Consider the following 25,636-nt stretch of genomic DNA (forward strand, 5'->3'; position numbering starts at 1 on the left):
GAAAATTTTAAAAACTATATTAAAATTAATTTTTAAATCTAAAATAAAAACACAAATTTATAATAGGTTATTAATGACGAAAATAAACTAATATTGTCATATCAATAAGTTTTTTGTATTATCATTTTTTATTTGGATAACATAATAAAATTTTATCAAATTCTAAGGAATCACTAATTATGTAATATTAATAAATATATGAGTAATTTAATCAATTTTAAAAAAAAATTACTATTAAATATTTTGTAATCGGATCAATGGTATCAGATTGCAGGTTAATAGTGAGTTTTTGGATTTTTACCTGGTTACATCAAATTTTTAATTAACGAATTTTTCATTAAATCCGAACCGGATTATATACAATGTATCGGGTCTATAGGTCCAACCATAAATCTAAGTCAGATATGAAAACAAATCTTAAAACTCAAACATTATCATAGAACAACTACATATTTCAAAAAATACCATATTTTGAAGAGAAAAAAAATGATAAAACCCTAAAAACTCAATTGTTATGGTTCGAAACAAAAATAATGATAATTTGCAAATCAGTTTTCGATTAATAAATGAAAAACAAACAAACCCGCGCTTTCTAAGCGCGGATCAAAATCTAGTTATTATAATATATATTTCATTATGTGCATGTTAGTAGATAATCACCTAGTTAGAAAAGTAATTCTAGACAAGGGCGGATGAACGTAAAAATTTATGGGGCACGTGGCCCTATCTCTCTTTTTTCCTTCACTAAATTACATTAACTTCGTTAAATGTTTTCAATTCAAAAATTAAACATGATGAAAAAGTACTTTGTGCCCCACTGCCCCCATCTCAGTATTGTTTTATATCCGCCTCTGATTCTAGAGTGACACTTATGAAATAGAGAATGGAATAATACTTTCGACATTATTGTGCTAATGCGATATTATTTATATTTTGTTAGTATTCAATCTTACTGATTGATAGATCCTGAGATATGGCACGGTTAAGTTCAAGAGTTTATTATTCAGACGTATGTTTCCTTTTTGTTGGTTAGAGCTTAGAACAAATAAAATCCAGATTTCCATGTTGGTTTTGTTCGAGTTGGTTTCTAGGTTTTGTTATAGTTCGGTTACAAAAATATAATTTATAAAATATAAAACAAATCAATATTTGACACTAAATTATTAACTTTTTATTTAAACATAAAACCAAACATCAGAATAATAATCTAAAATATGTAATCCAATAATTTTATATTATTACATTTGAACCTAAATAAATATTATAGGTTTGTTTTCGGTGTTGATGGTAGTGTTTGAGATTTATATTATTTTATTTATTTTATTGTTATTTGTGTTTATTTTACTCTCTTAAAGGTAAAATGTATAAATTAAGTTTAGTTGTTTAAATAAGATTTAAAATATCTTAAATCTAAATATTTTTAGTGTATTTAGTTAAATTAATTAAATAAACACTTCGGTTTTCTGGTTCAATTCAGTTTAAAACCAAACCAAACGATTTGAGTTGATAAAACTTTTAACCAAATCATTAAGACATATATTTTGGTTTAGTTTGGATCAGTTTAGGTTGTGTCGGTTCGGTTTGGTTCGGTTTATTGTTTACCCAACTAATAACTAGTGCTGCTATTTAATTTTAAAATTCTGTTTGGAGGTAAATAGAAAACATTGTGCTAAGTTAACTAATCATACGAGTATACACATCAAAACTAACATAATAAACCTCATTAATTAGCAAGATTTTGATTACAACAACAGAAGAAAACTCAAGCATACATAATATATAATTGAAGTGGAAGAAAGAAAAGAAACCCAACAATTGAACATCATCAATCTTACAGAAATTGGATTTCAAATTCTCAAATACTTATCGATCATATTTATCTTTAGTAAGGAGCCACACCAACGTGAGCCGCAGGAGCGTATAATCCTTCTTTCATCCCCATGTTGTTCTCTCCATCCTATACACCATTTTTAAAGATATGATCAAAATCAATATATAGAAATTCCTTATGTAAATTATTGCGAGGAAAAGAAAAGAAAAGTTATCCATAAAAACAAAAATACGAATTTCTTGAAGATATATGTAACATTATTTAAAGATGTAAGGTATGTCGACAGTCGACAGATTAGGGTTTACCTGTTGGGGCATGTTGGTTTTCTTCACGGGTTGATTGTCTGGTGCGAGTCCGAAGTGTATGTGAGGAAAGTGGGCCCACTACATTGCACATAAACAACATAAGTACAAGACACATATCAACTTGTGTTATAACCGGACAAAACTCTTTACTCCTAATCTCAGCTATATATGTTTTTTTGTACAACCTGACACACCTACACACACATATATATTTATATATACACGCATTCGAGTATATAGACATTGAGAAAATTAAACCCTAGTTTCCGCCTCCAGTTCAAACCAAAGAAGACAACCCTGGAAATGGATAACACCAATGCCTTAATTAACTGAAATTTTTCTAGACGTTTGATTTACTAGATATCAAGCTAGCGTTTTGTTGTACGTTGAATTTTGGACTTTCGTGTACGTATATGGATTTACCAAGAAATTTTGGACTTTTTTTTCCGGACAACAAGAGATATTTTGAACTCTTTTGGATTTTATTTGAATTTAACCAATGGATATAACGATTTAATATGTATTTTTGGAATAATAAAATTAAGGTTCTTACATTCTTGGCAGCAGCACTAAAGGCTTCTCTGTGGCTTATATCAGGATTACCAGCTTTGATACGTTGGATCTCCTCCCTACAAGAAAGGCGTGATAAAGGAATTACATTAATCAATGTTATATACGACTACGATTAAGAGAACAAAATAAAAATGATATAAAACTCACTTGATAAATCGGTTATATGCGGATGGGACTCTCTGTCTTTTCTCTGGAGCTGGCAATGGCAAAATTCAACGGCAAAAACAAAAACTCAGACAGAAAGAGACAAACACTCATTAAAACTACTTTCATTGTCTTTTATATCTCTCACAAAAACACTTTCTCTCTCTAACCCATCATCACTTCATCAGTTTCTAAAGACAAGCCCATCTTCTAATACAGAGATTCTTTCTCTCTAGATTTCCGGGGGATCCATGAATATATCTCCCCTTCTCATTATCTTTAACCTTTTAAATGTTTACAGACGCTAAAAGCCATCTTTGATATATAGAGAATCAATACATACAAAAGGTCATTGATCGAATAATATGCTAAATATACAAACCTGTCTATTTCTATGCGTAATTCAATGTTTCTATGGGTTTGAAACAAGATCCAGCGACGTTAAAATAATAAAAGCTATGCATGTCTCACTGGCGATTCATAACCACTACCAAATTATAAATATGCAAAGAAGTTTGAAAGAAAACCCAATAGAAATGAGAAGGAAATTTGTATCTTACGGCGGTTAACGGGTGGTGCTTTAGTAATTTCATGTTGATGAATATTCATGAAAGACGGTATGTCATTCATATTAGGATGTTGATTCATCATCATCATGTTCATGTTTGAAGGTGCATCTCTCAGCTCCTCCTTCAATAACATTTAGTATCCTTAAGGCTTTAGTATACAAAAGACCCAATATATAAGATTTATGTATTAAACATTGAAAATTACCAGAATATTTTGTGTATTGAAGTAAGAGTGAGGACCAAGCTGGAGCTGGTTAGAAGCTGGAAGGGCGGCCGATCTCATGTTCACAGAAAGAAGATTAGTACAGCAACCGCATCGGACGGTTACGGTCTTGAACATGCTTGTGTAAGGAACACTAACCTATGTAACACAAGAGAAATATGCAAATCAAGAAAAGTAGGAGATCTATCAAGAAGAGAAAATGAGAAAGTAAAAAGAAGTGGTTATTGCTTACCGCAAGAATCGTTTCACAAAAGTTGCATTGGACATAGCAAAGATGGTCTGAAGGAGAGAGGGGCTCTGGTGAAAAAACAGCTGAGGAAGGAGAAGACATAGACGACATAGACATTTTTTTTGTAAGAAGAAGAAAAGGATTTGAAGCTGGAAGCTGATCTTCTTATTTTGGGAGTGTTTGGGGATTTGATTGATTGATGGGTATTTGACTGATCAGAGGATTCTTGATAAGGAGAAAATAAAAAACCCCACCATGATCTGATCTTCTTGATTGTTTGCTGTGTATTATATACCACAAAGGGAGAGATAGAGAGATAAAGGGTGAGAGGAGAAAAGGAAATATTAATGGTAAGAAGGTGATTTGTGACAAAAAAAAAATGGTAAGAAGGTGAAAAACAACAAAGCCTCTTATGTTCTAAACTCTAGCCACTAGGTCGTCTTCTAATAACGTTTTTCTTATGTTAGGTACATTCAATTTTAAATTAAAACAGCATCTATGTAACCTTTAGGCCATATTGATGTATATAAAACCTTAAAATAAAGCTAGACAATGTAAATGGATATATATTGGGTATTGATTAGTGCTTAGCTAACCTATACAGAGTACCCAATCAACAAACTCTCCGATGGTTTATATAAATGTATCAATGAGCAGAATTTGAACTAATTAAGTGGTCCGAAACAAACGATGGTTATATAGTGTAGAATAGGAAAAGGAAACACAACAAAAGTTAAATGGTATAGTAGGTTTACGAAAAAATTTGTTTTATTTGATAAAATTAGCAGTACACTTAGGGATACAAAAAAGTCCAAAGCTTTTTCCAAACAAATATAACTAGACGTACACACCAAACACTATGAATTATAGTGTGATCGTTTTAAATCATACTAATTTCTTGTACCGTAGTGCATGTCTATGGTGTGATCTCGTGGTCACAAGAGACAAGAATGTTGACAAAGCCGTTTAAGGATGTGATTGCCTAAAGACAACGGACTTTGCTCCACCAACTGAATCAGTTTCAAACTTAAATTTCAATGAGGTTGTGGGGTTTACAGTTAAAAGAACATTTGTTGACCCCAAAAACAATTACTAAAACACATTTCAACTGAATCAGTTTCAAACTTAAATTTCAATGAGGTTGTGGGGTTTACAGTTAAAAGAACATTTGTTAGTATTCTCAAAATCTGCATTTATGCATCCGTATAATGCGAAATCCACAAATTTGTTTGCTAGTAACAAAAAACTCATGACAAAAGTTTATGCTACTATTTTTTTATTCTAATTACAACTACAATGCGCAATATTCAAAACTTAATTATTAACATTATTTTACATATAATTATTTAACACCAAAACAAAACTATAATAAAAATAAATTAAACTTTTAAATCTGTTACGGATCTAAAATACTGAACAAAATCTATGCTAAGGAGATTACATAATTCGTTTCTGTACAAAAGGACGAACCTCTGAAAATATGTAAGCACTTTTTCTACAACGGCTTTGACTTTGATCAATATGACAATGATCGCTACACTTCACAACCTTTTCATTATTCTTCGCATTTTAGAAATCTGAGTAAGGACTATAGTATGAACAAGGGACGATTCATGCATATACTTGAAGAATCACGAGCTTAGAGCTTTGGTTTGCACGTGAACATATATGTACAACACATATAATGTTAATGTATTGTGGTATGTTTGTAAGTAAGCGAAGAAACGACGATGAATACTTAAAGAGAAAAGTGTTAATAATAATACTTTGCAATAGAATTCGCACTTCCCAACGAAGGAAGAGAGAGGTGGGGGGAAGAAAGGGACGTGTGCATGGGAGTGTGATTAAGCGTCGCCTCATTCACCCGTTGTTGTCATTCTTTAATTACCTCTGCCATTACTTTTTTCTCGTTTCTCTATACAATTCCTTTTCCTATTTCTAACTCCATTTTAGTACTATTAGAGCATCATTATCGGGCTTCTTAGCCCGATTCTTATTTTTACTTTGGGCCAAATTTAAATAAAAAAAGGAGTTAATTAATGGAATCGATTTTTACCTAAGAAGTTTTTGGTAGTGTTGCTTGTGTCACGTGGCGAGTTGTGATAGGAGATAGGAGACAGCGAAGACGATGGCGATGTTAGAGACCATGAGCAAATGCTTCTCCTCCTCATCATCATCCTTTTCGTCTGCAAGCCATGGCGCTTCCTTCTCTGTTCCTGATCCTCTCCTTTCTCTACCTTCAAGGTAACCTCCCTTAATCTCCCGATCTTTGCTAAATGATCAACCTTTAACGCTTGATCATAACCAATGACTTGGTGGCGTTACATTGATGTATCATGGCTCCTTTGGCTTTTTTTTGATTGATTAGCCTTGGATCAACTCTTTATAGCTATGATACTTATTATTTTTTTTACTTGTCAGGTGGGGGATTTGCAGAGACCGCTTGTATCTCATGATGAGAATCTGATCCAAGGCCAAAGCAGTGAGGTCTCAAGGGAATTTGATTTAGAAGAAGCTTGTTTCCAAAACGAAGGCCTGTTGCGTTCTTCTCTCACTGAGGGACGAGGGGTTTACAAACCAAGGCTTCCTTCTTCTTCTTCTTCTCCCCATCTCGCCCAAGGTAAAGTCTTTCAGCATCCCTCTTCCCTATCCAGTCGGCATTCTTGAGCTTATCCATCGGGTCCTTAAAATTTATGAAGGTGAAAGCTTTGATCTACAAATAATCTCTGAACCTTCTGACAATGCTTTGGTGGGGGAGACGCTTAAGCATCCAGCTGATAAAGTTAGCTCCCAAGAGGTGCAAACCTATGGCTCGCAGCAACCTGATTTGGAAAAGGATATACTTTCCCAGCTTTCTCCAAGAGTTGTTGTTAAAGATCAAAGTAATTTCCTTTTATTTTGTTTTCCTAAGTTTATAAATAATACAACTTCAATCTATATCTTTAATTAGTCGTGCAAGATATATAACATATCTTGTGTTAGATATACACCTAAGCATTGTATATCTAAATGGTCTCTGTAAGTTTTATCTGAATGGTCTCTGTAAGTTTTATCTGAATGGTTGAACTTGAAGGTGTTGCTGATAAATTCTTAAGTATGTGGATGAACTAAGATTCCATTGATAATGTTGTATTTTACTTAAGTATCTTAGAAAACTTCTTAGACTAAAAATAGTAATTAAAAATTCTAAGATGTTTGCTAAGAGTTGCCATTGATAATGTTGCTCTTAAAATACTAATTTCGTTTTCTGTCCTATCCCTAAACAGTATTACAGTTTGTTTTGTATGTATGTAGAGACTAGAGAGAAACACAATGTTCCATTTTTATTGATTGGTTATCATTAGCTTTTTAGTCAATTATATGATTGTTTTTCCTCATTTAAATATTTCACTCATTTAAATATAATATATGTATTTCAAGCAAACTGGCCGATTATCAATAAGCATAATTTATACTTGACACAAGATATATAATCATTTTTTTGTTTTATATTATCGTTTAGGATGTAAAGATGAAGTAAAAATAAAGTAAAAATGTAGTATGAAATAAGAAATGCTTCAACCAAACTCTATATCTCATTACATAATGAAGTTTACTTCATAAATAGAGTAATATATTTTTGTTTGTTTATTAATCCATTATGAAATAAAATATGAAGTTAGGCTAGAGTAATTTTACTTAATTTTTTTTTTTACTCTCCAAAATGGAGTTTATACATTGAAAATACTTTTACACTCCGGTTGATAAAAAAAAAAAACTCTTACACTCCCATACACACACATACATGACCCAAATTCGAATAGGAATTATGACATATCAACGATGAGTTAATGCTAGCTAATACACATATTCCAGACAAATTAAGAATATCAAAGAAGGAAGAACAAATATGATTTATTGTTTCTCAATGATAGTTTTGAAAGCGGCATATATATATGTACGTATTAGAAACACCATATTGGTGAAAGCCACGAGCAAAACTCCACACGTAACTAATTTCAAACTCTAATAAATTTTTTCATATATTTCACTCATTTAAGTATATATATGTAAGAAAAACTGACCTTAAAGTATGTACGAAAAAATATATATATATATATATATATATATATATATATATGCATCTACCTGCACAAATGATGGTATATATATTTGTTGTCCGACTAAATTGAAGTAATTCCTAATGTCACGATAGTGATGTTAATTTACTATTGTTCTGAAGAATTAAGAAATTAGGTTGGGTATTGTAATCAATCATGTTAAATTGCGCAACTAACTGGTAAATTATTTAAAACCTAAACTACCTCTTTCACTACTAATATATATATACGAGCATCAACGATCATCTCACCTCGAAAATCAGATTATAAGATAGGTAATTCAACTACTCAAACCATCCGAATGAGAATGCCATGCTAATCAAACCTACATTAATGGACTCAATTCATACTTTCCTTAACAACTTTTTCAAACCATCTATATGCTCTCGAAGTCATATCCACATATATTAGTTTCCTTGCATTTCAAATTTTTTTTTTTGTAAAATTATCCAAACTCTTGAAATTAATTTGGGTTTCAACTCAGGATATTTGGTTACCCCAAAAGCACGTGATTTTGTAAGCTGAACATAACTTAGGGCATCTCCATTCCAACTCCATTTTTTCCTCTAAAATGGAGTAAAAGTGGATATGGAGTTAGGAATGCTCTAACTCAACTTCATATTTTACTCTATAATGAAATTTACTTCATAAATGGAGTAGTTTATTTTTGTTTGTTCATCACTCTATAATGAAATGGGAAATGGAGTAGTGTTGAAGTAATTTTACTCTATTTTCACTTTTACTCCATTTTAGAGGAAAAAATGGAGTTTTACATTGGAGATGCTCTTAAACAATGTATACCAAAGCCCAATATATTGCTCATAATATTTGGTTGCCTAAATATAACATGTAAGTAGTTTTATATACTCCCTCCGTTCCACAAAGATAGACTTTTTAGTATTTTCACACATATTAAGAAAACATATAAAACTATCATAATAAATGTATCGTTTTCTGTAATTTTCAATAACTTTTAAATAATAGTAATTCAATAAAGTCAATTAATTTTTTTGAAGTTTATAATTTTTTCATAGAAAACACAAAAAATACATCTTTTTGAAACAATTTTTTTTTCTAAAAAGTCTATCATTAAGGAACGGAGAGAGTATAATAAAGGTAAGGTCGGGCGAAGACAAACATTTAAAGGTTAATATTTTTAGTAATTAAGGCATTTACAGTTTTTGGTTGTAAAGAAGTAAAAGTTGAAATGTTGATATGATCATATTTTACCAAAAACACATATGCAGAGACTACTACACGCATGCATGTTTATACATGTCAATGTCAATGTCACCTATGATCTCAGTACACTCATGTATGCATGCATGTTATACAAATATTGCATAAATCCCCAATATATTAATTTGTACATCTAATGAGAAAGTACTTACAATCTAATTGAAGTAATAATGGCCAGTCTCCACTTGTCATATTGTAGATATACAAATGGATTATTATGAAATAATTGACTGATATTTTATTTTCTGAAAAGTAGTCTTGCCCTTGAGGCTAATGACAATTAAAATGAATTCAATTGCTCGATTGGTGTGTACATAATAGGTGTTGGTGTTTCTCAGAAATTTTCACCTTTCTAAAACAATAAATGTATTTTTTGTTACCTATTATATAATTAATATTTTTTCACAACATTCAAACTGTAAAGATATAAAGTGAACCCCACATGTCTGAAAGTAAACATTCGTGTTAACTGCTTTCATGTAAAATCAACCTCATTTTTATTTAAATATATACGGACAAACAATGATATTAAATTTTTAGATGGAATATTAAATTTCTCATCTTCTGTTGGTATAAATTCCATGTGAACACATTTCATTGCTAGCTTATGTTTTTGTGATGATTGATGAATGTCTACTTTGACTATTTCAGTTTCCTAGTACGCTGAATTATATTAGAGACTTTGAAAAAAGACTACTTGAATCAGTTAAATTAATACTATCGTGAACCATTCTAGTTGTGTACCCTGTACGCATATTAGGCAAAAAATGTGCCTATGCTTGCTGCTTGCCAGGGAAGAGTTAGAAATGGGCTGTTGAGCAGAAGGGAGAACAATGGCTTTTCAAAGTTTAGTATTAAATTGGTTATAATTAAATATTTCTATATACATACATCACTGTGTGTGAATAAGCATTTACTTATTCTGTGCTTAAAAAAGGTATCAGATATGAAGACTAGGGTTTCTCCAGTTCTATTTTTATCTTCTTTTTATACAAAACTAGATTCCGAAAATCTTGTTTGATTATTATTTCTTAAAATGGGGGTTGTAAGATTCTATTTAATTCTATATATTATTCTTATATAATTAAGCTGAGTAAATTAAAGGAAATAGTAACAAATTCTCGGATATCAAGGAGAGCGACAGTGTGGGTAAAACAAAAAACAACGAGTGGATTCGAACTATAAAAGTAAGTACTAAAGGAGAAACGATGTTTACATGTGAATGTCTTGTTATGCAAGATCATGTAACTAAGATTTAGTATATAGTGTGGTTGAAGACTTGAAGTGACTAATAGGAGTGGTTGGTATTGATCCGTAGAGTTCTGCCGTCAAAATAGTTGTGTTTCTTAAACTTGATTCAAAGTAGACAATTGTATAAAATAATAAAAGCTAACAATAAATATATATTTTATTAGTTTTTCGTTCATTCTACTAAACTGAATGTAAGATGTCCAACTACTAAATAGTTTAGTCTAAGTTATCTTAAGGACATCAATGGAAACGATTAGAATACAAACTCCATTCCATATAAATAAAAAAATGAAGAAATAACTATTTTTGTTATGAACTTCATAGTAGACTAGTAGTAGATGTAAGATTTTCATTTAATATTTCAAAAGTTGAAAAAGAGAGAGTTTAATAGTTTATGTATAAAATGGCTTTTTAACTGAACACAGTAATTTTGCTGCACCCAGAAGAAAAGTTAATTAAAAGAAGAGTACGGAGGGGAGAGCTATATATTGAATAGGTAGGGCAGTCATGTAGGCTAATAGGCATAGCATGTTTATGGACCGCCCAGGCTCCTCGGCTCCAGCCCTATGGTCCGTCTCGTTGTCTTTATGTCGCAGGCTTCTCTCTTCCACGTGCATTATTTTCTGTCCTCACATTTCTATCTTTAGGGCACACACAACATGCCAAACTGGACAAATTTAAAGCTCTCTCTGCATATATTTTCTTGTTTTTAGTGGGGTATATGACTAATGGAGAAATCTAAGGGTGAAAATGGGAAGCAGATAATCATTGAAGTATAATTTTTCCTGGAGGACCAAAACGAGTTTCTGATTCTCAAATTGTACAGTTTTAGATACGTTTAATCTGTCACATTAATTATATATTTCGATTAGTGATTGTGAATATCGGGCTAATTTTCGACAAAATTTCAGACCGTTATTAAAAATACTAAATATATATTTGGACCAAGTGCATGTTTAACCAGCAAGAAAAAAGAAAACGGATATGGGTCATGACTTGAAGTTAGTTTGAAAACCTAGTATATATATATATATACTCATTCTATATTTTATTTCAAAATAGAATGAAAAATGAAGTAGTGAACAAAAAATAAAAATATTACTCTATAAATGAAATAATTTTTTATTTTTTATTCATTGCTCAATTTTCCACTTTAAATTGACGTCTGAGTCTTTTATTTATTAGGTCTGAGTCTTGTAAACTTTAAATTTTTCATTTGATCTAGTGAATTTGATGGAAAAGAGTTCGACTCTCCAGAAACAAGGCTTAAAGACCTGAACTGGATTATCAATCTGTTGTGCGTTCTTTATTTACATATTAATATTAATTGTCTTTATTTTACACATTAGTTTTGAGTTGTAAGGGGGTTTAAACCTCACAAATTCATTGGTATACACAACAACGGTAGTCTATATTATTGAAAGAAAACTACAAAATAAAAATGCCCTTTAATTTTATCACTTAATTATTACACTAAAACACCACTAAAATATTTATTGAACTTATAATTAAGTATGCTTATTTTTTCTAATTTAAATATTAGATTGAGTCATTTAATGTCTTTCATAATTTAAATAATATATTTTTTAATCGAATCTTTACCAAAATAGATTTTCCAATAAATTTCCTAATAGATTTCATAATAACATATTAAATAGTTTTCATATTTATTAGTAATAAATAATAAAGTAAAAAATCACACATCATAATCAATTTATATAATATATAAATAAATAATCTATTGATAAAGTATTGGTATAATGTTTTCGTATATATAAATCCAATTAGTTATAAATATTGGATTTGCTTATATGATACACTATGATATAATAGGTGATTAATATCACAAAATATAATTATTCAGAGTATTAAGTAAAATTCTTATGTTTTGAAATGTTATATTAACAATTATGTAGTACATTTAAATTTACAAATATATATTATACCATTTAGTACAAAACCGTTTCTTAAGTGAAAACAAATATTCAGACGGTCACATGCCATGCTCTAGGAATAAACAATAACATTATGGAATCATTGTTTCTTTAACAAATTTATTTCAATAAAAGTTATAATTCCAAATATATTTATATATATATATATATTTTTTTGAATTTATAAAATTTATTTTATTTGCTTTTAAGGGATGCTAAAATTTTGGAACTGGAAAGAATTATGATCCACCCCTATACTATTTTAACTAGGATAATTAAAATTTATATCAGTATATTTTATTAAATTTTTATTTTAAATTTTTGTTATAACTGCATAGTTTATTTTTGATCTAAATTTATTAATAGAAGGTGCAACTTTATTTTGTGATGTATGTTTGCGTTTGTAAAAAATAATTTAAAATATATACTACAAAGCTTGAAGTAAGAGCAAATAAATATATAACTTTAAAAATCATGAAATTATCTACAAAAATAGTAAAAGAATACCATACATGTTGACTATAACATTATTTTGTTCAAAAAATCATAAACATTTGAAAATATAATTAATATTAAAAATATTTACCATTAACGATGTAGAAATCAGATTTTTACATATATAAAATGAATAAAACATTTGCGCGGTTTTGCGGATCAAAGTTTAGTCACTACTAAAACTGTATATTTCCCATCGCACGGCGAAAGATTACCTAACATACTATTCTATATGTAAGTCGAGTATCTTTCTTAAGATCAGGCGGTGGACACTGACATAAATTAACAAGACTACTTATTAGCATATAAAAACACAAATATGGCAATCTCATTTTTATATGGACAAATGATAATTGATGACTGAGGAGGGCATCTGGCCAACCATTAATTAAATTTTACCTTCTTAACTTGCCATTCAATACGTTGACCATACTATTTCAACCACATTAGTGTGTATATTGCGACACTAATTAACATGATCATTAACTTGTTTTTTTTTTTCTCTTGGATAACGTTTTGCAATCAAAATAAAGAGAAATAAAAGAATCTAATGTTTTAAGGTCAGTAAAAATGCCCGATCCGTGAGTTGTCGAATATAGGTGATGGTTCAATGTTTTTATAAGTGGCATCCAGAGCCGGTCCGGAGTTTTTGAACAGGAAGCAAGAGAAAAAAATCGGTCACTTTAAAAAAATATAAAGGAAATTTTTTTTTTGAACAAAGATAAAGGAAAAAAATAAAAACCTATTATGACTTAAATTCTCGATTACTGGTTATTCAAGATAAATTTGAAACACTACCACCACTAGACTAGTGAGAACATGTGGGCGAATTTATTAAAAAATAAAAAAAGTTGGAAGCATGTGCTTTCCTTTGCTTTGCCTAAAGACCTGCATTGGTGCCTTGGTGGCATCGACGCCGTATTATCATGTCTTCACAAAAATTAGAATGATCAACCAAAATTGAAACTGAATATCTTCGGATCCTGTTGAGTGTTTCATTGTCTTGAAATTCATTAGAAACGGTCTCCCACTGGGCAGCGTATAATCTAACAAGCTTTTTATTTCGAAAAAAGCCTCTGATTCCTAGTCCTATGTTCAGCCAATGTATAACAAAATGCCAAAAGCTAAAGTTACAAACCTCCCCGCAAAAACAATATTCAAACTATAATTAGTATTAGCAATTAGCAAATGAATCATGTTGGGGAGCAGTACTCTAGTTTCTTTCCTCGTTTAACCTATATCTTACACGAGACTACATGCCATAACCACATCTTAATCAATAATCATTGATCTATATTTAAATACAGATGTTACACGAGACTATATGCTTCTGAAAGACATACACATTGACAATTTCTTTAGGGTTACAATTTTTTTTTTCTAGCATAATTTAATTTACATAGAAAAATTGACTTGGCCCTGGCCCTGACAAGGCTGGACCAAGTCCATATAAAGGCTCTGGACCACCACAATATCTCTAAACCAGTATGAACAGACTAATTAACATTTCTTGACACTATATGTAGGGCATGAGTAGTGAGACAAACATAAGGACTGGATCATCATCATCAGTGAAGTGTGTCCCCACCCTTTAGATTTTATAACCTGAGCGGACGTAAATGTAAGCTGAAAGATCAATTTATGAGCTGGGTTACTTTTTCGTACCAGTGTTGTGGTGGAGAGGATCAAAACAAAAGGATAGGGGCTAAGAAATATCTAACACAAAACAGAGCTACAGTGTGCATTGGACCACACTGTCTGTACGACATTAAAGAACTTTGAGTGTGGTAAAAAATAAACAAGTACCTGACTGCTGTCACATGGATTGATCTTGTTAAAAATGTGTGTTTCTCGAACTTTTAAAGCTGTTTTATGATTAAGAGTGTAACATTATACCCTACAAACACATACACCGAGCAAAATACAAAAGCAAAAAGAAGAAAAATGACTTGGAAAAAATAATAAGCTCTTCTTATACTTTAGGTGTATGAAAAATACTGTTTATTTCGAGAGCCAGTAGATGATTAGAAACAACGTACAAGCAGCAATCACAGCAGAGAGGATAAGTGTGTCCCGAGAACGTCTTCTTCTAATTGAACCTATAAATAGAGAATACAAAATTGCTAAAGTTAGTGAGAGATAAGTTGAGAATATCATATAGAGGTTGAATAAGAAATACCAAGTAAGCCACGAATCACTGGGAATTTGTCTCCGAGATTTTTAACTTTCCCTTGAACATCTGAAAACAGAGACCGTTGAGAGCCAAGAACTGCTCTTGTTGCTTGAGCTTGACCAATAACTTCATCAATCTGCAGCCAAATCATACTAAAAATGTTACTAAAACCTCTTTAACATCATCATTAGATAGTTAGCATTATAACAAGGGCTATGAACAGAATATAAAACTAAGATTAGAGAAAGTATCTTACATGAGAAATACTTCCATGGATTGAAGCTCTCTCCCTTAAGACTTGCACACCTGGTGACATACTACCAGAAGCCTGCAGAAGCGAAAACAGAACCCAACTTCCTATCAAAAGGTGACCACAGAAGAATGTGTATTTCCTATCTTAAGAAGACTCAATTCTTTACCTTATATTCACTAATGTCATCCCTGACAGAACTCAAAAGCTCAGCATGTTCTCTCATGGAGTTTATATTTCCTTTTATCCTTCGAAACTCCTATGAATTCACATTGGAAAAACATTACAGGCGACAAGATAGGTCCCTATATAATTCATATTACTAAAAACGCATAAGCATCGCTAAGCAAAAGCCAAACTAGTTGCAAAAAAAAAAGAAGGATTCTCCTTTTACCAAAAGATGGGACTGTCTAGTACTTAACCACTGATGCATGGTGCGAAAACATAAGGGTTACAGTATCATCATGTATCCCATGTGCCACACAAGTGATAGTGCAGGAGGAGAACCTGGGTGTATTCATGAAGAATATCTCTGTGCCTTGCAAGCTTTTGAGTAACAGAGGTTGTAGGTGCAGCAGACGCAGCACATCTACTCATGGAATCGTTAATGTCCAACAGCTTCTCAAGCGAAGATTGAATCTCAATCTCCATGGACTTCCATGATCTTGGAGACCCGGCGTCAACATACCCTGAGAGACCAACACACACACATTTCAAGATTCGTTAATGTGATTCGATACACTACAAACAAGGCCGTTCAGCTAACGCCAAACAGAGTCAAATACATTAGAATTGATTCAGCACTGTGGAAGCAGAGCCAAGACTGAGAGCAATCCATTATATCGAGAACTAATATGATCGAATCGATCCGAATATCACATTCAAAGAAGTGGAGATCACAATCAGCGTAACAAGAGAATGAGTGAATGATCAGAAGCGGGAAACGAACCGCCTTGAGTGAATCTGGCGCCGAGTTTAGCGTAAGAGGAGAGCTTAACGTCGAGATCGCCTTCGATTTTGCGAGCTTCTCTCCGAAGCTCCTCCCAACCTGATTCCTGTAGATCCAAGCTCGATTCTGTCATCGTCTCCACCAATGTTGTGATCTCTTGTGAGCCAATGCCAAGAGCTAACATCTAGTTAGCTCGAAGCCTCTGACGCAAAACGAAGGATCCGAAAATGAAGTTGGAGTACCCAGACCCGGACTCGTAAATCTGAAATTCAAACCAATTTTTTTTGAGATTTCAAATTAAAATTAATTTACGATAAATGGATTGTCTCTAAAACTTTTATATATTAGTGTTGGTTCTAGTAAACTTTTAATATAGGGTCTCAACATATCTCCTCAAGATAATGACTCTTATCATTCTTACCAAAAAAAAAATAATGACTCTTATCAATCTATTTCGAACTGAATCTCTCTTTAGGACAGATAATAAACATTTCTTGAACAACTCTACTTGGATAAACAATCTACTTGGATAAATGAATTGCTATTTAATTTTTTTTAATGTATTAGGTTGATCCCTTTATATTTTCGACGTGGGATACAACATTAACCCAAGTTGCGAAGATACTTGGATCTTCCCCTGTTAAAGGCTATAACTCAAGCTTTGGAGCAGACCGGTCGTAAAAGTGCGTTTGACCTATATCTTCCACGAGACTGTATGATATAACCATATATCGATTAAACATCTTTCCTATGTTCGGATTAGAGTTTCATGATAATGAACTAAATTGCTTCATTGATCCACATTTGACCATACTATTAGTGTTGTAATCCAACATGTACGTTTAACCGTCTTTAACTAAGAGGTGCTTAATACAAAAACATGATTACTAAATATTATATAATAAAAAGTTACTATATAAACAAAGCTTCTCTGGTTAGAAACACAAACTTATTGTTTGAGAAATAACTCAAAACTAGATCTATCTATGTTGGTGTAACTTCTTTAGATGGCTTGTCCTGGTATGAAAATATTATATATACGACCATTATTAGCGTACGCAAGTAACGCAGCTAGAGGACACATACCGTACACATCTCGTACCGGATTATAATTATTTATTGAATCTGTATCTTTAACAAAATCACATACAGATAGACGATCACTAACCTGATTAATTAAACACAGTAGATGATGATCACTAACAGAAAAAATAACATTTTAATATTAAATGGTGGGGTTTTGATCTCGTGTTAGTGTTCCCGAATAGGTTCAAAAAACTTGTCCCAAGTGGCCAGCACGCATGTGGTGGCATAGTTGTCTGCATCTTCAAACATAATAAACATGTAACGCCGACAAAACATTTTCAGACAATAAAAGAAAACTGTACTATGATTCTCATCTCAGATTCAGAATCAACCACTAATAGTATCTCGCGTAAATCACAATAAAACACTGTAGTCTGTAGTTACTATATGGTTTGGCAAAGGTAAAACAGCATTCTCAAACTAGTATAATTATGGTTCCATATTGTATAAGATTAGACGGTAAGTATGTTGGCTAACGCCTAACGGTCAAGGGGACGTGTCATTATTTAATGTAGATTCTTCGTCTTTTGACCAAGATTATTTGGCAGTTTTTATCTAATCCAACGGCCAAAAAGCTTCATGCTTTATCTAACCGTTCATTTGTTTAGACTTGAGTAACTCATACTGGTCCTCTATTTAAAACTCTCTGCCTTTCACTCCCTTCTTCTATTGATCACTTCTTCTTTACAGTTTGATTACACAGTCAAAGATTATAGCATCAAGAAGAAAAGATGAGGAAGCTCGTAGGGTTTATAATGGGGAGACGGGTTCGACGAGTCTCTAGATGGATTCTTGGGAAAACCCGGATCCGTCAGTCCGGATACAACCGGTTACACCCGACCAGACCAACTCGCATGATAACACTGCCGATCACCAAACTCAAAAACTGGAGCCAACGTCTCACACAAAGGTTCAGCATATTGGGGTCTACGAGAAGATCCGAATGTAAACCTGACCCGGTTCCACGGGGACACTTGGCGGTTTACGTGGGTCAAGAAGAAGGTGACTTTCGCAGAGTTTTGGTGCCCATTGTTTACTTTAACCATCCTCTGTTCGGTGAGCTGCTCAGAGAATCCGAAAAAGAGTATGGATTCCGACACGAAGGAGGCATCACAATACCTTGTCTGTATTCAGACTTCCAACGTGTCAAAACCCGAATCGCTTCCGGGTTGGATTCTGATCGGATATTTCCATGGAGTCATCTTTGCAGCAGTTAAAGACGAACATAAGAACATAAAGTTCTAAACGTTTTTCAATGCTTTATTTTTTTTACTGTTTTTCTACCTTTCTACCTTTTTCTCTTTACTCTTTTTCGTAGTAGTGAGTTATAATATAAGGTGGTAATGTAAATACTTGTTATTATCGTAATATGATTATATTGGATAATGATGTGATTAGCATGGGGACACACTTTAATGGTATGATAAAAAGCTTTTTCTTTTGTGATGAAACCTCAAAGGAGAAGGTAAGTTTAACACGATTCTGTTCCCTAATGGAGATTTTAGTGATAAAAAAAAAGTGATCAATCGCTAGGATTTGTTCGTCGCTTGCTTATTCCCACCCACTAGCTAGCTTAACTATAATTCGAATATTATATAAGAATGAGAAGGATAAATGTCAAGAAAGTTTTTGTTTTTGCTGGTGTCATGTCTGACTTGGATACTTTTGATCTGAAAGATGTTCATATCTAAAATGGGCGTTAGTTAGAACGTGATGCGATTGATATCCAGACGATAACTTTTTCATTTATATATTGAATGTTGCTTACTAATTGTTGTATGTTTACACACGAAGATTGTGATTTGTGATCATATATACTAATACAAACTATAAACTACAAGATTTTTTTATCGATTTGAGAATTTCTCAGCTATGTTCTCGTATGTATATTCTACATATATGCTATGTCTCTTTTCTCGCTTCTGAACTTTGAAAATCCATTTATATAAAATCGTTCAATAGTGGAAGCACTGTAGCCTATTGGTTAAGGTTTAAAGGCTTCTACACCCATGTCTGGGGTTCGAATCCCAGATTATGCAATTTATTGCAGATTACAGAAAATTCAAGTTTCAAGTCCCGGAGAAAGCGGTTTATTAAACAATTATGCAGACTAGAGGGGAAAAACTTGCAAGGGATCTTCAACATGGTGCAAGTAAATCTGGCCAGACGTGGATCTTCATAGGACGGCTCAGATGATGCAGTTAGGCGTAGGTCTTCATAAGGCAGGTAGTATTGTCGGTTGTCGAATCGTCTATGTAATCTTTCCTATATCATAATTGTAAGATCATAATAAATCAGCGTTAAAAAAAATCGTTCAATCAAAATTAAATTATCTTAGCAAAGAACAAATAAAAAGAAAAAAAAAACATAAATCTTAATCTCAAAGAGGAGTGGACAATGTTATTATGTTAAGTAAAGAATAAAATTATAACGCCCCCGACCCGTCCACGGCTAATGGGCCATCCACGCCCGCTCTCTCGGTCCATGGACCTCATCCCGTTCCAGTGATCGGTCCGCTAATATTTTCTAATGCCTGAAGCGATTTTCTTAAGCCTTTCTATATATCATAACTCGGGATGTTACAAAAATACTCGTACATTCCACCTGGTCGCATGCATATTTTACCTCTATTATGGTAAAACGATACTTTCACGTTAGAAAATTACGACTAAGACCGTGATTGTAGTCTAGTGATAAATGTTGCTAAGCAACCTGGGTTCCAAGATTCCTTACTATACTCCATCAAGTGGCTACGCATGTATGGATTTATTGTTAAGGACTTTTTTAAATACATGTATAGAAAATCTATCTGTGGACTGTACTTTTTCTATAGATCAGTTTGGGTCTTTCCAGATTAATCAAAAAATTATGATTAAGCACAAAAAATACAATCAGCGCATACATGTATGAATTACGGAATATAAGAGCATCTCCAATGGTATTTTTATTTATTCCTCTAGACACCAAATATAGAGTAAATGTCATTTAACAGTGCGCTATACCATGCACCAAAAAAAAACAGTGATACGCCAAATATTGAGTAACATTGTTTTTTTACTCTATTTTTATTTACAAAATGACCTCTTCTTTTATATCTTTTCAGTTTTCACCAAAAGAAAATTATCTATCATAACTTTACACTTTTAAATACTATGTTTAGTAAATCGTTTATTTATAATTATGTGTTGTAATAAATTTTTAATTTTAAAATAATCATTTAACTGTATAAATAGTTTATCGTGGTAGTATATTGTTATAAAATAAAATGAATGGGTAAATTTTTAATATTTTAAAAATTAAAAATTATATAATAAATTAATAAATAAATAGAAAAGAGTATATTTGGAATGTTTTCTTTTAGAGTAGTAAATATAAGTTACTATTGGAACAAAATCCTCTTCTATGTTCAGATTATTATATTTTTAGAGTAAAAAATAGAGAAAATCATTAGAGATGATTTCGGAAACAATATATGGTTCCGGTAATGTTGTATAGGTATATAAATAAACTTTCTACCAAAAAAGGTATATAAATAAACTATTCAAACTAAATCATGGAAATGATACATGCCACGGTTCCTGCCTTGTTGGAATATAAGTCTGCTTTGCATTTATTTCCCCACTTGATATGTGCATATTGGCGAGATCTTTCATTTTCAGGTGAATTAGTCATTGATCCGTAACTGCCCAAAAAGAATCGTAGGTTGGTTTATAATTTTTCTTTAGTTGTAGATTAGATTGGTCCAATTTCAAGAAATATCTTCTGAGTTGACATTAATTTGCGTGTTTTGCCGTAACCATCAGCGGTTTTGGTCCATACAAAGGAAAATACCAGCTACTTGTTTGCTGGATAGTTAAGAATATGTTACATTTGACATTTGATCAAATGAATGCATAATTGTATATACACGTATAATTAGATATTTCAAAACGTTTGTAAAGCTATATATTATGTTTATCATAAATAATACTGATCTAATATGATAATTAACGTAGACTAATTGAATATTTATAATTGCGAACCAAATTAATCTGATCTGATGAGTGATGAACAATCCCGATTTTCGGTTTTTGTCATAAACATTTGTGTAACAATAACATTAAGACCATCTTTATCCGAGTCTCTTAAGGAGTCTCTTGGTTTAATTACAAATTAAAAAAAAAAATATATATATATCAATTATCATAGAGACGTCTCTTAATTAGGATACACAAGAGACGGTCTCCTCTCCTTCCTTTCCCCTGTAGTTTCTTCTTCTCCATCTCACTTCTGTCATGCTTTCTTCGAAATGGAGTCACTCCTCCACGCAACTTCGTCTCTAAGAAGAAGAAAAGCAAGAAATACGACAGCCACAGTTTCTCCTCGAGACCTGACGAAGCCACCGGCCCGTTTCCTGAATCCATTCTTCTCAAATAGGTTTTGATTTCTCTCTCTCAATTAGCTCATGAGAACAAAGAAGATAGTAATTGGTTACTCTGTTATCCTCTGTTTCTTGTCCAACCATTTGATGCTGAAAGTTTTGTGCTTTTTTGTTTATATGAATTGGGTCACCCTTGTGAAGTTTGATAGAGAATGATTGATGTAGTCTTCTCACTCTCAATGATCTCACATACCGCTTCGGAGTAAAAATCCTCAAAAGTATATATATATCTGTGTTGATTGGTGTAGAGAAATCGAAAATCATCCAATTGATTATTGAATCGATTAGTAAAAGAATCAATTTTGTAATGTTTTTGACAGGAAGGATGAATGGTTCTCGTAAGCAATCAATCGTCTATGCTGTTCGAGATTACCAACCGCTAAAAGAAAGCAGCGTCGCTTGCTCTGCCACGACGACTGACGGAGCAAGAAGCTTAACGATGCTATGGTTAGTCCTAAGAATACCAGTGCATGATCTTCTGTTTCATGTTTCCTATGAAACTCAGTAGAGAGATGCTATGAAATAGTATTTGAATTTTATCATTAGGGAAATATGGATTTGAAGTCTCATTAGTTGATTTTAACTTCATTGATGTGTTTTCTATCCATTTGATTGCTCTTATGGGTTTCTCTCCTTTTTTTTATTTATGTAACCACCATAATTCAAATGATGTTGTTCTTCGAATTTTAGTTTTTCAAGTAGGATGGGTGTGAAACAGGCTCTAAGGAGCATCGATGCGTTCCCAAGAGCAGAGTGAAAGTCTGAAGTCTCACAAGTACCATACTGGGAGTGATTGTGAAGTGCTTGCCCATCTTGTAAGTACCATTTCTTACTTCAATAGATAGATAGATGTTGTTTGTGTTTGTCTCGTGTTGTGACATATACATAACCTTCAAAAGCTAAACATATGTAATGATGTCTACAAACAAAGTTATAATATGTATATATATATAAGCAAATGATTATTCCAGTCTACTTTTATGTATACATTTACCTGTGTTCCTAGATTATTTTGTGTATATGGGTGAGTAACAACAACTATGATCTCTAAAAACAAAAACTTGTGTTGAGAATGTTTTATACTTTTTTTTAAGAACCATAATTAAGAGACTTGTAATAAACCACCTAAATGTTCAAATCTCTTTCTAAGTCTCTTTCTCTTAATTCACTTTTACACTTTAAAAACTATAAAAAAATAAATAAGAGACCCTTTAAGGGTTTTAGGGATAATGATGCTCTAAGGCTTATTATTTTCGACCAACTGCTAACCCATTCAATCACGACTCAACAAGAATGTCTAGTTGGGCTTTGTAATAATACACGAAAGGAAGTAAAGAACAAAATGAAAATTCCTTAACCTTTACTCATATGATAATTTATTTCAGAAATACAGAACACAATATATTTGAAGAAAAAAAACAGAGTTCACATGAAACTACTACAAACATACAAGAATTTCCAGTATTACATTATTCTTCGTATTAGACCAATTATCAATTGGGTCATATATACAACTTTGCATCATATATCATATGATATTTGAATTAACTAGATATATCCTTCAAAGACCAGACGTAAATGGTACGTCCGATGGGATCCAAGAGCTACCAGCAAGGAAACTACCAACAGTAAACCTTGAAGCCTCTGAGGTAGAACTAAGGACCCGAAATCCAGGCCATGTGACCCGACCTGAAGTCGAAGCACCCGGACCCGTATTCTGAAACTCAGCATAAAACAATGTACTTAAAGCAAAGTTACCGTCCCACTCAAGCCATCCACGTGGATCAATCAAACTATCCAAAGAAGTCTTCATAAACACTGTCCTTGAATATTGTCTCCATGGTCGACCCAAATAAGTCTTGGTAGATCCAAGAACAGGTCGGAGATCTGAGGCGGCGGTGACCCGAGAGTTGTGGATAATAATACCCGTGTTTTGATTTGGGTCTGATCTTCCTTGAGCAGTGATTGTGTTAGTTCGACTACGTGGACGACGTGCGAAGATGTTGCAGTTTTGGAGAACAGCTGCTGCATTTCCGAAGATGAAGTCCACGGTTCCATAAACATCGCAATCACGGTAGAATTGACGGTTCGAATGAACGTAAAGTGTGTCTTGGTAACCTTCGAAGCTGCATTGGTAGAAAACAGATAGATCCGACCCCGATCTTAGAGCAACTGCTTGTGCATTGTTTGCACCCGCCGTGTTTCTAAATGTTATTCCACGTGCTATAAATCCATCTCCAACCGCGGCTGTAATGATTTTAGAAAAGGAAAATAATTGATTACTTACCTTTTAATTATACCATGTTGAATTATTACATAATCTAATAGATAATCATAATATGGATGGAATGCTTCTAAAATTTATATACAAATACGAAGAAAAAAAGACAAGTAACTGATTTATAATTTTATAAATTAATCATCGAATTTGTGAAATAGCAAGTGTTTTTTATAATAATTGAAATCAAGCATAAAATGCAATTATATAGTTTAAACTTATAATTCGTATAGGTTATGTCATTTTGTGGGTTAGCAATCAAATCATATATATTTTTGTTTATACTTCACGCTAATCATAATGTTGAAAATTATTATGAAATAATAATATATTAGAGGTTTGCGTGTACTTGTAAATGCACCACCACACGAAGCATAAAAAAATGATTTGACTTAGACTTTGTTAAAATTGTATGAATTTACTTTCCAAGGAAATGACACCACTAAAGATCTTAAGACCACATCTAAAATCTTGATTCTGTACAAACCTATAGGATATGCAGAGTGTTTTTTTATATATCACTTTCAGTTTCACTCTAGTTTGGTGTGTTCATGCACGTAACCATTGGCAAACTAAACAATCTAAGTCACTATATATCTCATGAAAATAAATTAAATTAATCGTTTTTTTTGGTTAATCAGTCTTTTGTTTTTATTTTGTAACCATACGTACCGACAGTAGCTGAATTAAACGTGGTCGATCCTCCTCCAACACTTCTGCTTCCTGTAATAATCGTTCTCCCTTTACCATCACCTCTCAACATAACATTCTTTTTTCGAATCTCAAGATTCTCACTGTAAACGCCTTGCTTCACATATATCACGAACCTACCACTCCCTGAAGCAGCGTTGATCGCGTCTTTAATCGTCCTAAAATTACCAGACCCGTCTTTAGCCACCACCGCGTTATCTCTTGGTGTCGAGCTTTGCAGAAGTTTCCGGTCTCCGGGTTTGACCCACGAAGGAAACCCGTCTTTCCCGGGTGGGGTATAGTTGAATGGAACTTTGTTGATGGCGAGTGTATTGCATATAAGATTTGAGACGTTGTTTGACATTAATGGAAGGACGATATCGGTAACACCAAGCTCTAAGAACCCGGCACGACAAGTGTCAAGATTAGTTAGAGCCGTGCTGAGCCATGTTTGTGCGTCGGTTTTCGAGCACTTCACGTTTGGGTTCATGGTCTCGTTGATTTTAGAGACGGTGAAGTCGTAGAGCTTGATGCAATCTTCCCAAGCAGCTTTTTCACGTGTGTCGCGGCACTTTGGTCCTAGTGTGGACGCGTGGGATTTGGCGAGGATGGCTCGGTCTAGAGCTAGTTTCATTGAGATTTTGAGGAACTCTGACTCGGATTTTATGGGCTTTTGGTTTGAGTTGTGGGTTAAGAAGTACTCGCATGGTTTAGGGTTTGGAGTTTGGCTGCACCACGCTTTCACGTCTTTGGAATTGTACCCGGAAACGGTGGATGCGGCTAAAATGCATAAGAACACAAATGTTAGAATATCAACTCGAAAAGCCATTATAAGACCAAATGTTTTGAGAAACGTGAAGCTTGTGTTTGAAGGTATTGGATGATGAGATTGATGTC

The 25,636-nt window shown here is 32.8% G+C and overlaps 4 protein-coding genes and 2 long non-coding RNA genes across 8 annotated transcripts; 3 read left to right on the forward strand and 3 right to left on the reverse strand.

Annotated features, from left to right (window-relative positions):
- Positions 1-1,701: 1,701 nt before the first annotated feature.
- LOC103858163 (axial regulator YABBY 1) lies at positions 1,702-4,226 on the reverse strand. The gene is made up of 7 exons (XM_009135463.3): positions 3,878-4,226; positions 3,628-3,783; positions 3,414-3,543; positions 2,857-2,905; positions 2,690-2,765; positions 2,137-2,214; positions 1,702-1,957 (listed from the first exon to the last, which is right to left on the reverse strand). Exons 1-7 carry the CDS (start codon positions 3,989-3,991, stop codon positions 1,883-1,885), a joined length of 678 nt encoding a protein of 225 aa, XP_009133711.1. The 5' UTR covers positions 3,992-4,226; the 3' UTR covers positions 1,702-1,882.
- LOC117133006 lies at positions 4,012-4,617 on the forward strand. The gene is made up of 2 exons (XR_004456808.1): positions 4,012-4,232; positions 4,265-4,617. It is a non-coding gene; the product is annotated as an uncharacterized LOC117133006 (long non-coding RNA).
- A 1,201-nt stretch (positions 4,618-5,818) lies between these two features.
- On the forward strand, positions 5,819-7,076 carry LOC103858164. Its single transcript, XR_001957870.2, has 2 exons — positions 5,819-6,118; positions 6,296-7,076. It is a non-coding gene; the product is annotated as an uncharacterized LOC103858164 (long non-coding RNA).
- A 7,142-nt stretch (positions 7,077-14,218) lies between these two features.
- LOC103858165 (Golgi SNAP receptor complex member 1-2) lies at positions 14,219-16,547 on the reverse strand. Of its 2 annotated transcripts, none has more exons than XM_018657146.2 (7): positions 16,266-16,547; positions 15,824-16,005; positions 15,486-15,575; positions 15,323-15,394; positions 15,073-15,202; positions 14,700-14,992; positions 14,219-14,498 (listed from the first exon to the last, which is right to left on the reverse strand). In XM_018657146.2, the coding sequence occupies exons 1-6, from the start codon at positions 16,447-16,449 to the stop codon at positions 14,895-14,897; spliced, it is 756 nt and encodes a 251-aa protein (XP_018512662.1). In that variant the 5' UTR covers positions 16,450-16,547; the 3' UTR covers positions 14,219-14,498; positions 14,700-14,894. The 2 variants fall into 2 exon arrangements, with proteins under 2 accessions (XP_018512662.1, XP_018512661.1); XM_018657145.2 differs by having other exon boundaries at positions 14,219-14,519.
- Positions 16,548-16,614: 67 nt separating this feature from the next.
- Positions 16,615-22,790, forward strand: LOC103858167 (auxin-responsive protein SAUR36). 2 transcript variants are annotated; one of them, XM_033289015.1, is made up of 3 exons: positions 16,615-21,989; positions 22,092-22,218; positions 22,462-22,790. In XM_033289015.1, exon 1 carries the CDS (start codon positions 18,083-18,085, stop codon positions 18,566-18,568), a length of 486 nt encoding a protein of 161 aa, XP_033144906.1. In that variant the 5' UTR covers positions 16,615-18,082; the 3' UTR covers positions 18,569-21,989; positions 22,092-22,218; positions 22,462-22,790. The 2 variants fall into 2 exon arrangements, with proteins under 2 accessions (XP_033144906.1, XP_033144905.1); XM_033289014.1 differs by having other exon boundaries at positions 16,615-21,767.
- Positions 22,791-23,107: 317 nt separating this feature from the next.
- Positions 23,108-25,631, reverse strand: LOC103858168 (probable pectinesterase/pectinesterase inhibitor 17). The gene is made up of 2 exons (XM_009135470.3): positions 24,722-25,631; positions 23,108-24,018 (listed from the first exon to the last, which is right to left on the reverse strand). Exons 1-2 carry the CDS (start codon positions 25,566-25,568, stop codon positions 23,333-23,335), a joined length of 1,533 nt encoding a protein of 510 aa, XP_009133718.1. The 5' UTR covers positions 25,569-25,631; the 3' UTR covers positions 23,108-23,332.
- Between the last annotated feature and the right edge of the window lie 5 nt (positions 25,632-25,636).

This window comes from Brassica rapa, chromosome A03 (genome assembly GCF_000309985.2).
Source record: "Brassica rapa cultivar Chiifu-401-42 chromosome A03, CAAS_Brap_v3.01, whole genome shotgun sequence".
Taxonomy (NCBI): Eukaryota; Viridiplantae; Streptophyta; class Magnoliopsida; order Brassicales; family Brassicaceae; genus Brassica; species Brassica rapa.

What these genes read in the sequence shown, in the direction of transcription:
- LOC103858163 (XM_009135463.3), bottom strand. Translation starts at nt 3,991, where the DNA reads ATGTCTATGTCGTCTATGTCTTCTCCTTCCTCAGCTGTTTTTTCACCA. An exon ending in TCAATACACAAAATATTCTG is followed by an intron (nt 3,544 to 3,627) that starts GTAATTTTCAAT and finishes ATGTTATTGAAG; the next exon opens with GAGGAGCTGAGAGATGCACC. An exon ending in TTAGTGCTGCTGCCAAGAAT is followed by an intron (nt 2,215 to 2,689) that starts GTAAGAACCTTA and finishes TGTGCAATGTAG; the next exon opens with TGGGCCCACTTTCCTCACAT.
- LOC103858165 (XM_018657146.2), bottom strand. Translation starts at nt 16,449, where the DNA reads ATGTTAGCTCTTGGCATTGGCTCACAAGAGATCACAACATTGGTGGAG. An exon ending in CGCCAGATTCACTCAAGGCG is followed by an intron (nt 16,006 to 16,265) that starts GTTCGTTTCCCG and finishes TTGGTCTCTCAG; the next exon opens with GGTATGTTGACGCCGGGTCT. An exon ending in AGTGATTCGTGGCTTACTTG is followed by an intron (nt 14,993 to 15,072) that starts GTATTTCTTATT and finishes CTCTATTTATAG; the next exon opens with GTTCAATTAGAAGAAGACGT.
- LOC103858167 (XM_033289015.1), top strand. Translation starts at nt 18,083, where the DNA reads ATGAGGAAGCTCGTAGGGTTTATAATGGGGAGACGGGTTCGACGAGTC.
- LOC103858168 (XM_009135470.3), bottom strand. Translation starts at nt 25,568, where the DNA reads ATGGCTTTTCGAGTTGATATTCTAACATTTGTGTTCTTATGCATTTTA. An exon ending in GTTTAATTCAGCTACTGTCG is followed by an intron (nt 24,019 to 24,721) that starts GTACGTATGGTT and finishes AAATCATTACAG; the next exon opens with CCGCGGTTGGAGATGGATTT.